General features: G+C 33.6%; 1 protein-coding gene across 1 annotated transcript in view; it reads right to left on the bottom strand.

Annotated features, from left to right (window-relative positions):
• NBEAL1 (neurobeachin like 1) overlaps positions 1–14,549 on the bottom strand; it is a 150,594-nt gene that overhangs the window by 84,015 nt on the left and 52,030 nt on the right. The window contains exons 11-16 of the mRNA XM_090282704.1: positions 8,192–8,275; positions 5,949–6,047; positions 5,267–5,847; positions 4,318–4,450; positions 1,455–1,574; positions 173–476 (exon numbers count right to left, since the gene is read on the bottom strand). Of these exons, the coding sequence (XP_090138830.1) occupies positions 173–476; positions 1,455–1,574; positions 4,318–4,450; positions 5,267–5,847; positions 5,949–6,047; positions 8,192–8,275 (1,321 nt within the window). The remainder of the gene's footprint in view (positions 1–172; positions 477–1,454; positions 1,575–4,317; positions 4,451–5,266; positions 5,848–5,948; positions 6,048–8,191; positions 8,276–14,549) is intronic.

The following is a 14,549-nucleotide window of genomic DNA, read 5'->3' as shown; positions in this document are numbered from 1 at the left end:
GGTATAAGAGGCAACTGATCAATATTTCTCTCCCTTTCTCTCTCCCTCCTTTCCCCTCTCTCTAAAAATCAATATGCATGTCCTCAGATGAGAAAAAAAAATACAGTTTTCAGATTTAGGCAACCGAACAAACTAAGTTTAATTTAAACAATATGAATGTAAATATACTCACCTGCTAAATATAATGCCTTCACCTGGGGGGGTTGTAGTGCTTCATAGAAGATGATAACAGACCCTAGTTGACCCTCCAGGGATGTGGGACATCCCCATTCACTGTCCTGGGTTCCTGCTGATATCAATTTGGTAATCAATTTTGATTTTTCAGTTGTTCCTCCCCAGGAGGCTGATGACAGAATTCCACCAAATGATGTCCGATGAGGGATAATGGGAGAAGAAAAAGGCGGATCTGGGATTTGGGATGGTGGAGGAGTGGTGGTTCTTTGCCCAGCTGAACCAATGCAGCATGAAATAAAAGGCTAAAAATTAAGACAAAATCAAGACAAATCACACAATTTCAATTAAATCCCCATCCTTTTTTTTAAAATGAAAGTTCATAAAATTAAGCAAATAAATAATTTGCTGGATCATATGTGTACACTAAGAAGACATTATAGATGTTACCTGTGGCCTACTTGATTTGGATGCATTATTTTTAGAACTCATTTTAAATCCTTTTGCACATTTAAAATTTTTAATGAGTGCATTTTTAAAATTTTTAATGAGTCATATTAACAAAAAAAAATTAACAATTTTACTATATTCTGAAATACAGAAAACTCCTTTTCCACCTTCAGCTTTATAAATAGAGAATTATACATCAGTATAATAATGCTAATTATAGGTTATCCTGAAATGGTCATCGAGATAAATAGCAAGAAGAAATTACTAAAATCCTAATATTTGCGAAGTAATCTAATCCATCCCATTACCTTCAGAAAAGGCCTTTCAAAATTATCCAAATACTCTCAAAAAACTTTTACACTAATGTTCTTTATGAGTCACCCTAGAAAATAAATTCTTATACTTAACTACAATACCATGTAACCGACTGAAGTTTCTTCAATATTGTTTCAAATTCACTGGAGAAGGAAACAAGTCCATCATAACAGTTTCTAACTGTTTCATATCCCTGCAGAATTTTATTAAAGATCCTTTGCTCTGCTCTATTCAATTTCTTTGGTTTCCCTTTGGCTGTCTTAAGTCTTTTTTTTTTTTTTTCTAAGCCTTTAATTACATTTGTTTCTTCCTTGAATTGTTTTTCTTTATTACATGTTGTCTGACTTCAACTAATTATGACAGGCTAACTGAATTAAATATTAACTATATTTTACTATACAGAAAACATTAAAATTTATGGGCACATACTCAGAATAAAGAGACCCTTCAACACTAAACTAATTTTTCAAAAGTGATCAAAAAACTGGTTCTCTGAATAGTAAGTTAGCTGTGCTCACCTCATTCATGGCAGGAAACCGAAGCGGGGCAGCGGCCTTCTGCTGCCCATTGTCGTAGATGTAGACAAGGCTCTGCCCAAAGGGCCTTTTTCCAGGCATGTGAACAATGGTTATGTTGTGCTGGTAAAGTAAAATACATGTTTAGAATGGTGAAAAATCATATTAAGTTTTTGGAATGACAATGTTTTCAGAATATCACCCTATAACTAGTTTGTGTGGACAGCAGAACATTAACATTAAGCATAACTAAATGCTGATCAAGATGATCTTCAAGTTAGTAACATGTTTTTCTGTAGTACTATGAAAACATATTTATTGTAGAAAATCTACACACATAGTATCTTCCCTCCATTTCCCAAGTCTATGAGTAGTCTTTAGAAACAATTTTTTCTAACGAGAACCATTTCATAGTTTAAGAAAAGCAGAAATGCAGTTTTTAACAAATATGTTCTCATTTTAAATTCAAAATCAAATTTAATTCTAGAACACTTGAAAGAAATCGCAACATTTCATTTTAATTTTTAGCAGAAAAAATGATTATTGCTAAATTTACAATAGTGATAAATGGACTTCCAACAAGATGTAGATGTAGGTAGACACACTGCATCTTCCTCACAACTAAAAAATCTCAGAGAACCCAGAAAACTGAAATACATGGAAGTTCAACAAACAAAGAAATAAAGAAGAAATATTCAGCCAGACAGGTAGAAGGGGCGGAGCCAGGATGGAGAGAAGGATGTTCGGTGCAACAGCAGCAGCTGTGGGGGTGACGCCTGACAGGAAGCTGCTGGTAGCACGGCTAGCAACAGCGGCACAGAACTGCAACCCTGGCAAAAAGCAGGGTCATACATTTTAAACCTGGGAAGCACCCCCAGCATCAGACCAGATCGCACAGATCACGGTTCCAGCACCAGGGAAAATAGAGCCACATTGCTTCTGACTGTGCAAACCAATGGGGAACTGGGGTGGAGGAACAAATTGCCAGTCTCTCAATGGAGGCAGCTTGTTTAGTATGAGAATGGGGAGAAGTGCCTAGAAAACGGGTGAGTGCAGGGCCAACGGCACTGATCACTCTCAGAGCCCCATTCCCCACATACAGCACGACAATATGGCAAAATGGGTCACCAGCACTGACAAATACCTAAGGCTCCTCCCCTTACAACATAATAGGTATGACAGCTCTACCTAACACACAGAGGCAAACACAGAAAGCTGTCAAAATGAGGAGACAGAGAAGTACCGCCCAAAAGGGAGGGTAGATCAAGGTTCCAGTGGGAGAACTGAGCAATGAGGAGATAGCAACTTAACAGACACACAGTTCTGAGCAGTGGTGGTGACAACACTCACAGACTTGACAGAAAAGATTAAGCATAACAGAGAAAAAACTGAAGGCTAATCTAAGTAAAATGAAGGAAAATCCACATGAAACTAGTGATGAAGGAAAGGAAACCAGGGTTCAAATCAACAAACTGGAACACAAGGAACAAACAAAGAGTCAACCAGTACAGAAGGAGGAAACAATAACTGAAAAAAGTGAGAAGAGGTTTAGAAACTTCTGAGATAGCTTTAAACGTGCCAACATTCAAATCATAGGGGTGCCAGAAGGAGAAGAGGAAGAGAAAGAAATTGAAAACTGAAATTGAAAAAATAATTATGGAAAACTTCCCTAATTGGGGAAGGAAGTAAGACATACAGGTCCAGGAAGCATAGAGTCCCAAACAAGCTAGACCCAAAGAGGACCACACCAAGACACATCATAATTAAAATGCTAAAGGTTAAGTATAAAGAGAGAATCTTAAAAGCAGCAAGAGAGAAAGAAGAGAGTTACCTACAAAGGGGTACCTATAAGACTATCAGCTGACTTCTCAAAAGAAATTTGGCAAGCAAGAAGGGACTGGTAAGAAGCATTCAAAGCGATGAGAGGCAAGAAACTACAACCAAGATGACTCTATCTAGTAAAGCTATCATTTAGAATGGGAGGGCAGAAAAAGTGCTTCCCAGACAAGGTGAAGTTAAAGGAGTTCATCATCACCAAGCCCCTACTATATGAACTGTTAAAGAAACTTATTTAAGAAAAAGATCGAAACTATGAACATTAAAATGACAACAAAATCACAACTATAAACAACAGAATCTAAAGAATAAAAACAAAAACAAACTAAGCAGAGAACCAGAATTGGAACAGAATCATAAGTATGGGGATCACGTGGAGGGGTGTCAGTTGGGAAGAGGCATGGGGGAGGAGGGAAATGGTGCAGGAATTGAGAAGCATAGTAGAGGGTGCAGAATAGACAGTGGGATGTTAAGGAGAATACAGGAAAAGGTAAAGTCGAAGAACTTATTCACAGGACCCATGGACATGAACTAAAGGGGGTGGGGTTGCTGGGGGGGCTGGGCAGATGGGAGTAAAGGGAAAAGAAGTTGGGACAACTGTAACAGCATAATCAATAAAACATAACAAAAAATAATAAATGGTATTAACTTCCTTATAGAAGAACTTCAACATGACTAGAAAATGAAAATTAATCGACTCACAGAGCAGATGAAAATGCCTGATGCACATGCAACAAATGTGCGCTTTTTTTTTTTTAAGGTTTATTTATTTTTAGAGAGCAGGGAAGGGAGCGAGTAAGAGATGGAGAGAAGCTTCGATGTGACAAAGAAACATCAACTGATTGCCTCTTGTAGTACACATCACAAACTGGAACTAAACTCGCAACCCAGGCATTGCCCTGACCAGGAATTGAATCGGCAACCATTCCCTTTGTGGGACAATACCCAACTGAGTTACACCAGCCAGGGCAAATGAGTACTTTTTAAAGGAAAGATTCAAGAAGTTAAATGTGATGCCTTAAAGCCTTACCCAGAGAGAATCACAGAAACTGTGGTCTGGAAGCTTAACTGTTGCATATTCTCTTTTCGTGCACACTGCCACAACCAACATACCTGAATAGGTAATAAAAGCTTCAAAACCCATGCCACTTCCTGTAAAAAAGCTAACAAAAAATATGTATTATCAAAACTTTTGAAGTCAATTATTCAGTTTTATCCTCACTGAAGCACACAAAACCATGCCATCATTAATATCTTTATCTAAGACATTGTGGCTTACATTCTATTGCCACACATCAGTCCAACCCTGCTTCAAAGATGATTTTTAAATCTTTGTTGGACAAAAGAGTTCATTAAATTAAAAAAGGCAGTCTTATAAGTGGAATTCCATTAATAAACTATAGTAAAGTTGTAAATTTTCAAATCTTAAAAATTTACCCAAATAAGATTCAGATAGCATGAATAAAGGTCTTAAAAATCAAAGGCATATTAAAAATTATTACTGAAGTGACTAATTTTGGATATATATACATACAAGTTTTCTGGTTGGTCCTTCATATAATTATATAGCAACTTCAATGGGGCAAAGAGATTACCGTTCAATTTCAAGTTTATTATTCCTTTGTTGTCCATTTTTACAATATTTTTAAGATGGAACTTGTTTCCAAACTAACCTCAGAACTAGGAAAATATTTAAGATATACAATTATGAGGAAAGCAACAAAGCACCTATAATTTAACTGTGGACATAACTTGTACATTTGAAAACTAGATGCTTGAGCTGCATTTCTGCTTTTGAGCTCAACCATTTATATACACTGTGGAGGAAAGGGCTGCTGGTACTTTCATTAAAGTTATCTGAGAAATAAAAATTAAGATAAATAAATAAAAGACAAACTAAATGCTTGGAAAAGCATCCTCCTTTTTAAGAATATATCCTATGACAGTATTCACTTATATTTTATAATTTGTACCAGTACCTGTACAACTGTTTTCTTTTTCCTCCTTTGTTAGCATTGCCAACTGTCAACTGATCCTGATCTAAGCAAAACCAAGCATTGAAGGAAAAGGCAGACCCTGGCCATTTCTGTATGGAAGGCACAGAAATTCCTGCCATACTATGTGATAGATTGAAATACTGCAGTGCACTCTCCAGACTCTGTTTTCGGGCCATTGTCAGGATTGCTCGAGTCACAGGAATAGTATAAGGGTGAATATACTCAGATTCATCCACTCTCAGCAATCTCAGTAGTCGACGGATTTCTTCTGAGCTCACTGACTGACTCCCTAAGGAACCATGGAGAGCAATCAGGTTCTCAGCACAAGTTCGATGGAGGGCAGAATGGGAATCAAGGGTTTCAATGATTCTAATTCCCATGTTTGCATTGACACAAGTAGTTCGACTCTGTCTATTGATACAACAAATTCTTTTCAGCCAATCAGAGATAAAGTTCTGCAGGTCTTGAGATTCTAGCTCAGGAAGCCACTGGATGAGAAGCAAGAGAGGCTGGACATTACTAATGCCCAAAATCCCAACTGAAGTGTGGTCACCCTCTACAGCCTGTAAAGCAATATAAGAGATAAAAGGTTAGTTACCATCTTTGATAAGGAAATAACAGGACTTCTTCTAATGAAGCTAAAAAAAAAAAAAAAAAAACTCACCATATTCATAAGTTCTTTCAGTAGTTCCAGTGATGGCTGACCCAGGGATTTTAATACTTCAAACATATGTGTATAACCAATTCTTTCTTTAAATACTTCCTAGGGGAGGGAAAAATCAACATACCAAAGCACATTTTCAAAGACCAAATTTGCTGGAATTTTTAAAAAATGTTGTATAATATCCACTTAAGCTAATTAACTTAATATTAAAAGGATTATGAGTTCAACATTCATTTTCTCAAATCACATATCTTCATCTTAAAATAAACTCCATACAACTTCTAGAATACAATGTTATAATAATCTACCAAAATGTACAATAGGTGAAGTTAGCAACAGTTGTTTATTATAAAGTTATTATATTTTACAAGTTAGGTCACATGACACTTTCTTTACTTTCTTCACTTGATTTATAATTAGAGCACTATTACATTAAATCAAAACTAAAATGAAGAAAAAATAAGGAGAGTCTGGAACTAACAGGAGTCAGATAACAGCCTCAAAGGACTAGAGAGTCCTGCCAATTTTGAGTAGTGGCCAAAAAAAAAAAAAGAAAAGAAAAACCCAAATGGGGTCATTTTCTTTCACCTCTTTGTATCTAAATGTTCTGAATTAGTGGGAACACTAAGCTCATCTTAGTAAGGTCTAAATTACATGTGTTTTTGAACTGGTAAGACACAAAGCCATAAAGTAAAATCTGAAGACAACCAAAAAACCTAGCAACACTAACCTGGTTCAGTAAAGGAGGCAGAACTATATACACTCATTATAAAAATCAAAAGATTTAAACAGAACAAGTTAGACTGGTTGTCTCTGAGAAAGGAAACTAGTTGAATATAAACCAATGGTAAAAAGAAAATCTTTTCAAAAGGTATGTTTTAAATAATCTTTTTATTTAAATAATATTTTAAATTTTAAACCATGCAAGGCATTATACACTATAAAAAATTGATACTGTAAAAAGCTTTGAACACCATTTTAGGTTTGTATTTCATAATACAGTATAAGGAATTTATACTCATAAGCCAAATTACTTAGAACTTAAAATGATCTTTATCCTTATAGAAACTGTTATAAATGGAGGTAAGATTCCCAAGCCAGCCTGTAACAGCTGTAAAAGCCTATTTAGCAGGAATCTAACCAAGAGTTATATACAGAAACAATATAAGGCAAAAGTTCATTTCCTAACAAAAATCAACAGAGTGGAATACAACTAACTGATGGCTTAGGAAGCAAGGAGTAATTCATTCATCTCTGGTACTAGAAAGGTAATTACGGCATGAAACATATTAGAGGTGATGTATAAAAAGGTAAATGTTAACAATAAGAGACAGTAATATTTTAAGCACTTGCCATGTGCCTGCCACTATGCTTACCACTTTACACAGATGTTCTCACTAATCCCTAAAACTACTCAATGATAAAACTACTAGTACAAAATCAGCGTAAGTGGAAAGCAGGACACAGTCAGTGGTAGTGAGTGAAATGAGAAGGGAAAGAAAATCCTGAGGGTTAGTGACTACAACCAAAGCAGAATTTCCATAGCCATATGGAAAAATAAGTCCCGCATTGGTAGGGCTGCTGACATGTGGAAAATGTTCCTGTTCTCAGCAGTTATAAACTGACCAAATAGTGAAAGAGTGATTATTTTATTAAGGAAGAAAAACTAGAATATAAAATTTAATTCTTTAAACACACTAGCATAGAATCACTTAAAATAATCATTCAACATTCAACACAAGTGCTCTCTTTCCATGCATTGACTGACACTGTAAATCCTTACTAGGCTGCAGTTTAGTCATCAATGTCTTAATCTCAAAGCAGGGCCCACCAGGCATCAGTCTTTAAATTTATAGGAAAAATGATACTGACATATTTTGTGAACTATTTCATTTAGGGCGTGAAACTGTATGTATTACACACTTTCATATGACTTTGGGAATTACATAATAATAGCTGGTACAGTGGTACCTCGGTACTTGTTAATTTGCTCCGGAACTTGTGATGAGTGCCGAAATCAATGAGTACCGAAACCGATAAGTACCTAACAATGAAGCATTTTCTCTTGTGGAGTAGCATCGTGGCTCATACAAGTTCTAGCAGGTGTGACGTATCCTGAGCAAGCATCAAGGTCTGAAACATCTTTTTCTCGTCAAAATGCGACAAGTACAGGGTTTGACAAGTACCGAGGTATGGCTGTATATCTAAGACAACATTGTGGAGCCTGAGGATATATGTTTCACCTTAGCAGCTGGAGATTTGTTCATTACTGCCGTCAAAGCTTGAATGGTCGATACAGCCAAACAATCCAACTGTCCCTGAAATGCCTACCAGAGCGGGGGAAAAATGAACAGGAAATTAACAAATGTAGTCAAGATTTGTTATTAAGTTAGGAAACCTTTGTTTCTGAAAACCTGAGAAAATAAGTACTTAACATGCAAAACACTTCTCTTCCAATGAAATAAATTTCTGAAACACTATAACCTTCAAGAAAAGTTGCCTATTTGACAGAAAATAAGCCACATGTCAAGAAGGACAGGGTTACATTCACTCATTACATTAAAATGTTTTGGAAAAAAACCCCACAAAACACCAAGCTTAATACATGCTTTATTTTTTTTTTTAATGGACAATCTCAAGAGGAAGGGAGGGAGGTCTATCATTAGAAGTTCTATTATGTTTTCATTTTCCTTAAAAATACACGTGAACTTCCTAGGTTTAAATTTTATTAGTATATATAATAAAATGTCTAAAATAGTCTTGTCTACTTAGTTTCCAAACTCTGAAATGGTGTGTGCACATACCCACCAATTAATCACACTTGCAAACAATAATATATTTTTACATAAAATGCAGAATTTGAAGCATAAAATGAAATATGTATCTATAAGCAGTGTCATGTTTTTGAGAAGGTAAACTTTAATGCTAAAAGTTGTAAAAAAATTAAAAATGTTTTGTCTATTTCTGCTTAAGCTTCATCATAAAAAAGAGGTGTTAAATTTCAGTCAGTGCATTTATAGCAAAAATAAAAACAAAAACAAATATAGCCTTAACAATACTAAAAAAACTGAACATGGCTATTACATCATTAAGCTTAGTCAACAATGAAAGCATAACATATGGACTAGAAAGCTATAAAAACTAATAGTCCCCCAAATTTGCTTTTGGGAATATATTACTATAACTTGAAGGTAGTCACTCCACAAATAGGATTTTCTCCCCTCCCTACCACTAAAAAAGATTTGAGGAAAAGGGGACTGATTTGATCTTTGTTGTTTTAAGTCAAGCTCTACCCCTTTCAGGCAAGTTATTTAAACTGTTATCTTGGTTTTTGTTCATGTTCTTTGTTTATTAAGCATTACATAAAATAAGCATCACATAAGTAACAAACATAATATGTATTAAACATTCTGTGTACAGAATTTCATACAAATAAGATCTTTCCTAGACTTTATCTAAGAGGACTAGGCATCACAGAATCTAAAATTAGAAATATTAACATAAATCTCTAAAAAGAGTATTATAAGTGTTTTATTAAAATATAAGAATGCCTTAAAAGGGAATAATACTTACAGAGAAACCTAAAACAGTACTCTGTAAATTGATATTGTAAATCCAGAATAGAAAATAATTATCGTGTCTCTTTCTATAGCACATCTCTATTTATAAACATGAACATTAAGATAATGTTAATAATGACATGACGTAAGCTCTTTCGTAAACATTCTTGGAAAGAAAAAAACAAAGCAATTTTGTAGGTGGCCTATCCAAACTAAGTTACCTATTTATTATAAAAAGCAACATAAATTATATATTTCTACCTATTCCCATATAGAGTTGAATATTTAGAAAATAAAAACATTAAGTTTTATTCTAAATTAAGACTCAAAGGGTTCAGCATCTTCTTCCCTTCCTCCAAGATTCAGGTTGTCCACTGAATTATAATCATTATTTGAAAAAAAAAGAAGCAAAGAATCAAGATATTAAAACTGACCATACATATTCACAAAGCCCTCAAGTCCCAATACACCACAATGCTTAGGAAAAGAAGCCCCCAAAATATGAAGTCACCACCAGGTGGACAGCATTGATATTGGAATTCCATTCCTGTACTTTATATCTCCTCACACTGAAAAGAATACACATATTCACAAATGGAATACTGTTGATCATTTATATCAACCACCAAAGTTTAAATATATTGATTTTTTAGATAAAAAATTAAAAATCAAAACTTCTTTTAACAATTTTCAAAAATAATCTATGAAGATTAGAATTAGATAATATCTGTGTATTTTAAGAAAAAAAAAGTACAGGAATAGTGCTCCCATTGACTGATTATGGACTTCAGCTGAAACAAGATGCAGGCTTTGTAGATACCTGGTCCTCATTTATTTGTGTCAGTAATTTGTTGGCAAGGTCTTTCTCGTTCTTGTCTGCCACCTTATTGTTAGCATTTAAAAATAGCTGTTAAAAACAGAGACAAGAATAATGGAGAAAAAACAAACTGTTAACCTACAAGCAGAAATGAAGCTTAAATGGATTTCCATGTGTCTTGAAAATAAATCCAAGAATCCACTTATGAAGTATACCATTTTTTAATAACAAACTTTAGTTCATATACTATAATTATTATTTATTCTCTCAGAACTCAAAGTTACTAAAATAAAAAACAGCAATAATTAAATTAGTTAACATATCTAAATTCTTAAAGAATCAACAGAGAATGTCTCACAGAAAAGAAAATGTGCTATTGAGATGGGCTACATTGTAGTAATAATGCAGAGTGAGGGTTCTGTAGCCAAATATGTTTGTGAAATACTGTTCAACTAACTTTAAAAAGGGTCCTAGGGTCTTTCCAGAAATACTTTTTAAAGTCTCAAATATACTAATATGTAGTTTGACAAGGGAGGTCAATGTGCAGCATTTTCCAAATTCATCTGACCACACATTTTGTTAAAATTTTTCTTCAAAGCAGAAATAATCTTCCCTAGGGACAATGGCCCTACCAATACCTTGATTTTGGACTTCTGGCCTCTAGAATTGTGAGGAAATAAATTCTATTGTTTTAAGCCACCAAGTTTGTAGTAATTTGTTATTGCAGCCTAGAAAATATATATAGCAACCCATTCAAAATGGTGACATCACAGAGGATTTTCAGGGCAGTGCAACTATTCTATATGATATTTTAATGGAGATAAATGTCATTGTACAATTGTCAAGAACCACGCAATGTACAACACCAGAGTGAACCCTAATATAAGCTATGGACTTTGAGTGACAATGACGTGTTGATATAGGTTCATCAATTATAACAAATGTACCACTCTGGTGGGGGATGGTGATAGTGGGGGGGGTAGGGGGTAAATGGGAACTTTCTGTATTTGCTGTCAGCCTAAAACTGCTCTGAAAAAAATAAAGCCTTCTATGAAAACTGAAAAAAGCTTTCTTCAAACACAAACCAACAGTATCAAGACTTGAGCATGATTTACATTAGTCTGTCTACTAGAAAGGAACACTAACATACACGGGGAGTCCCCTTTTCTGAAAGAAACAAAGGAATCAAGTATTTCAGTTTAAGTATATAAAACTCAGCATCCCAAAACATCCCAGTCACAGTTCAGGTAAAAAGATAGTTCAAGTAAGAGTGAAAAGGGAGAGAAAGTTAGACTTATAAAGGGATTTTTTATCAAAAGCATCCTAAGAATAAAGTTCTTAGAAAGTTCTATCATTTCAGAAATGAGAAAATTCCAGTAATTGGCTGAAATAATGCAATATAAAATAAAATGGATAAAGGCATGTAGTATGATGTGCTATATGCAAGAGTATAAGTAAAGCTTAACCTAAAAATAAATTAGTGTATACAATACAGGCTTTGGAATTAGAAATCTGGATGTGAATCTTGGTTCCACTAATTTAGTAGTTACTTTAAAAAGAACAACAACAAAAACAAAACAAACAAACAAAAACACTGCTCCAATGTTGTTTTCTCAAAAAGTAAAAGAATAGTATCTCATGAAAGAGAAATGCAGATTAAATGATATAATCCATGCTAGATTATTAGCATAGCATCTGGCACAAAATAAGGGTTTAATAAATGAAAGCTGTTATAATCATTATTATCACCAAATGTTTAAAAAATAGCATTATTCCATACTATCTAGTTTAAGGGACATAGAATGCTCAAAACTGATGAAAGCAAAAATGAGTAAAGTCTTTCCAGAAAGCAATCTATATCAAGAATATTTTTAAAAGTTCTTATTCTTTAAATGAATAACTTTATTTCTAAAAATCTACCCCAAGAAACAGTAACTTACATCAAAATTTTAGAATAGAGATGCTTACTTCAGCCTTATTTATTTCATAATAGTAAAAAATAAAAAACCACCCAAATATCCAACAATAGTAAGAATGGTTAAATAAATTACAGTTCATTCGTAGGTTGAAATCCTCAAACTGTCTGGTCTCAGGACCCCATAACATTTAAAAATTATTGCAAGAACCCCAAATAACTTTTATGCAGGTTACATCTACTAATATTTACATCAGATATTTGTTTATTCATTCAAAAATAACAAATCCATTACATATTGACATAAATAGTACTTTTATAAAAGTTTCAAAATATACTTTAGTGAGGATGGCATTGCTTCTCTATTTTTACAACTCTTTAGATGCCTGACTTAATAGAAAATGGATGAACTCTCATACCTGCTATTTCATTCAAACCATTATGATAATGCTGTTTTGGTAACGTTTACGAAGAAAATCTAGCCTCAAAGAGAAATGTTACAATTTGACTTTGCAGACTCACTAAAATGATCTTCGAAACCCCATACTTTGAGAACTACTGGATTGAAATATTTGCAATCATAAAAAACAATGTTTTGAAAAATACATGATGGCATATATTTTGGAGAAGGGAAGAGTCATTTTGGTTTGGGAATACTCTTGATTTAACACCATTTAAAAGCAGGATACAAAAATATTCAGTAGTAACAAAAAATACATCCACTTTAAAAATATATACACAAATATTGTTATGTGTATTTTATCACAATTTTAATACTATACATATACTTTGTATAAAGATTAAGAAAAAAATCTTTTATACTTTTTTCCTCCATTATATTTATTTTGAGTGTGCATTCCTCTAAAATTTAAACAAAAGTTTATTTAAAAAAAAAACAACTCAAGGTCACTAAGGCTTAAGGTCATAACCAGGCAGATGTGACTCCCAAAGTAAGACTTTCAACTATACCATTCTATCCACTCCCAACACTCTTTCCAGAGAACATCCTTTAGTTACTCCTTTCATAAATTCTCATTCCTACTAAGACTGTCTTGATGATAAATTTTTGTTGTACTGTAGTTGATTTTAAGGGGTAGACGTGGAGAAAAAAGGGAAAAAAGTAAAGAAAGCAAAGAAGATGAAAAAGACCACAATATCAAGAGCTTTCCAGAATCTTATGATGTAAGTCCTCATGAAACTTTATATGTTTACAAAATTCAGTAATGTCTATAAAATTATTTCAACTCCAAGCAGAGTGCTAAGGTCAATGTAATGGTTTTGAGTTCTTCTCTTTGCTACTAGAAATTTGTTATTTTCTTCTCTTTAATTCAAATATCATTGGTCAGCTTTTAAAAAATTTTACATTAATTCAAAGTATATTCCCCCTCTCAAAAAGTAATACAGTAAACCAAAATAACTTTTAAATGTTTAAAATGTTTATATGTTAAAATCATAAAACTTAAACAAATGATTCCACAGAATTGTATTTTAAGTGCTTTATAGTATGATGACACTCATTTTGATAAGCCCTGAAGTCTTCACACAAATATGTAAGGACATTAATGCATACTTGAATTGGCTGGTGAATCTCACATATACAAAAAGCTTTCAGCAGTCAGCCTAAAGTTTTCCAGGTAATTCATAAATATCTATGCCCCTTAAAGCTTTAGTTGACAATGTTTCCAATAGGTCTGAATATTTAAACAATTCTCTTTATTCTCTATTATTATATAAAATAGAATGATTCATTCCTTACTAACAAAAGTTTAAAGAAATATTAATCATAGACACCTGTAGTAGCATCTTGTAATACATTTAGAAATTAGAAGTTTTCACAAGATGCCAAACATTTTTATATATTCAGGAATCATATCACCTATCTCCATAAATATGTGTGTTTATCAGTAGAACCTGTAATTCCCCTATATTTAAATCACAAAAATCACTTTTTCCTATGGACTAAACAGTGACGACTAACACATTTACAAAATTACATATGTCAATAAACTAAAGGTAGAAGACATACCTGGATAAGAAATCCTACCTCCATCATGTGTTAGTGTTAATCTTGAGCAAATCATTAAATAAATCTCTTTGGACATATTTCCTCATTTGTATGATAAAAGAGTTGGGCAGTTTTTTTCAAAGATTCCCCCTTGTTCATGAGACTTAATGACTAATTTTGATGATGAATCTATAGTGATTCTGACTAGAATATTCTGAAAGTAAAAGAAGATCACTGCCAGCAGGGAAGGCCAGGTCCCAAAGCCTGGCTTTCCCTTCTGAAATGGGTTTCTTCTCTAGTGCTT

This window comes from Furipterus horrens, unplaced genomic scaffold (genome assembly GCF_987537825.1).
Source record: "Furipterus horrens unplaced genomic scaffold, mFurHor1.1.pri manual_scaffold_1, whole genome shotgun sequence".
Classification (NCBI taxonomy): Eukaryota; Metazoa; Chordata; class Mammalia; order Chiroptera; family Furipteridae; genus Furipterus; species Furipterus horrens.
The sequence above is the reverse complement of the archived record's forward strand: the minus strand, read 5'-3'. Positions and strand labels throughout refer to the sequence as shown.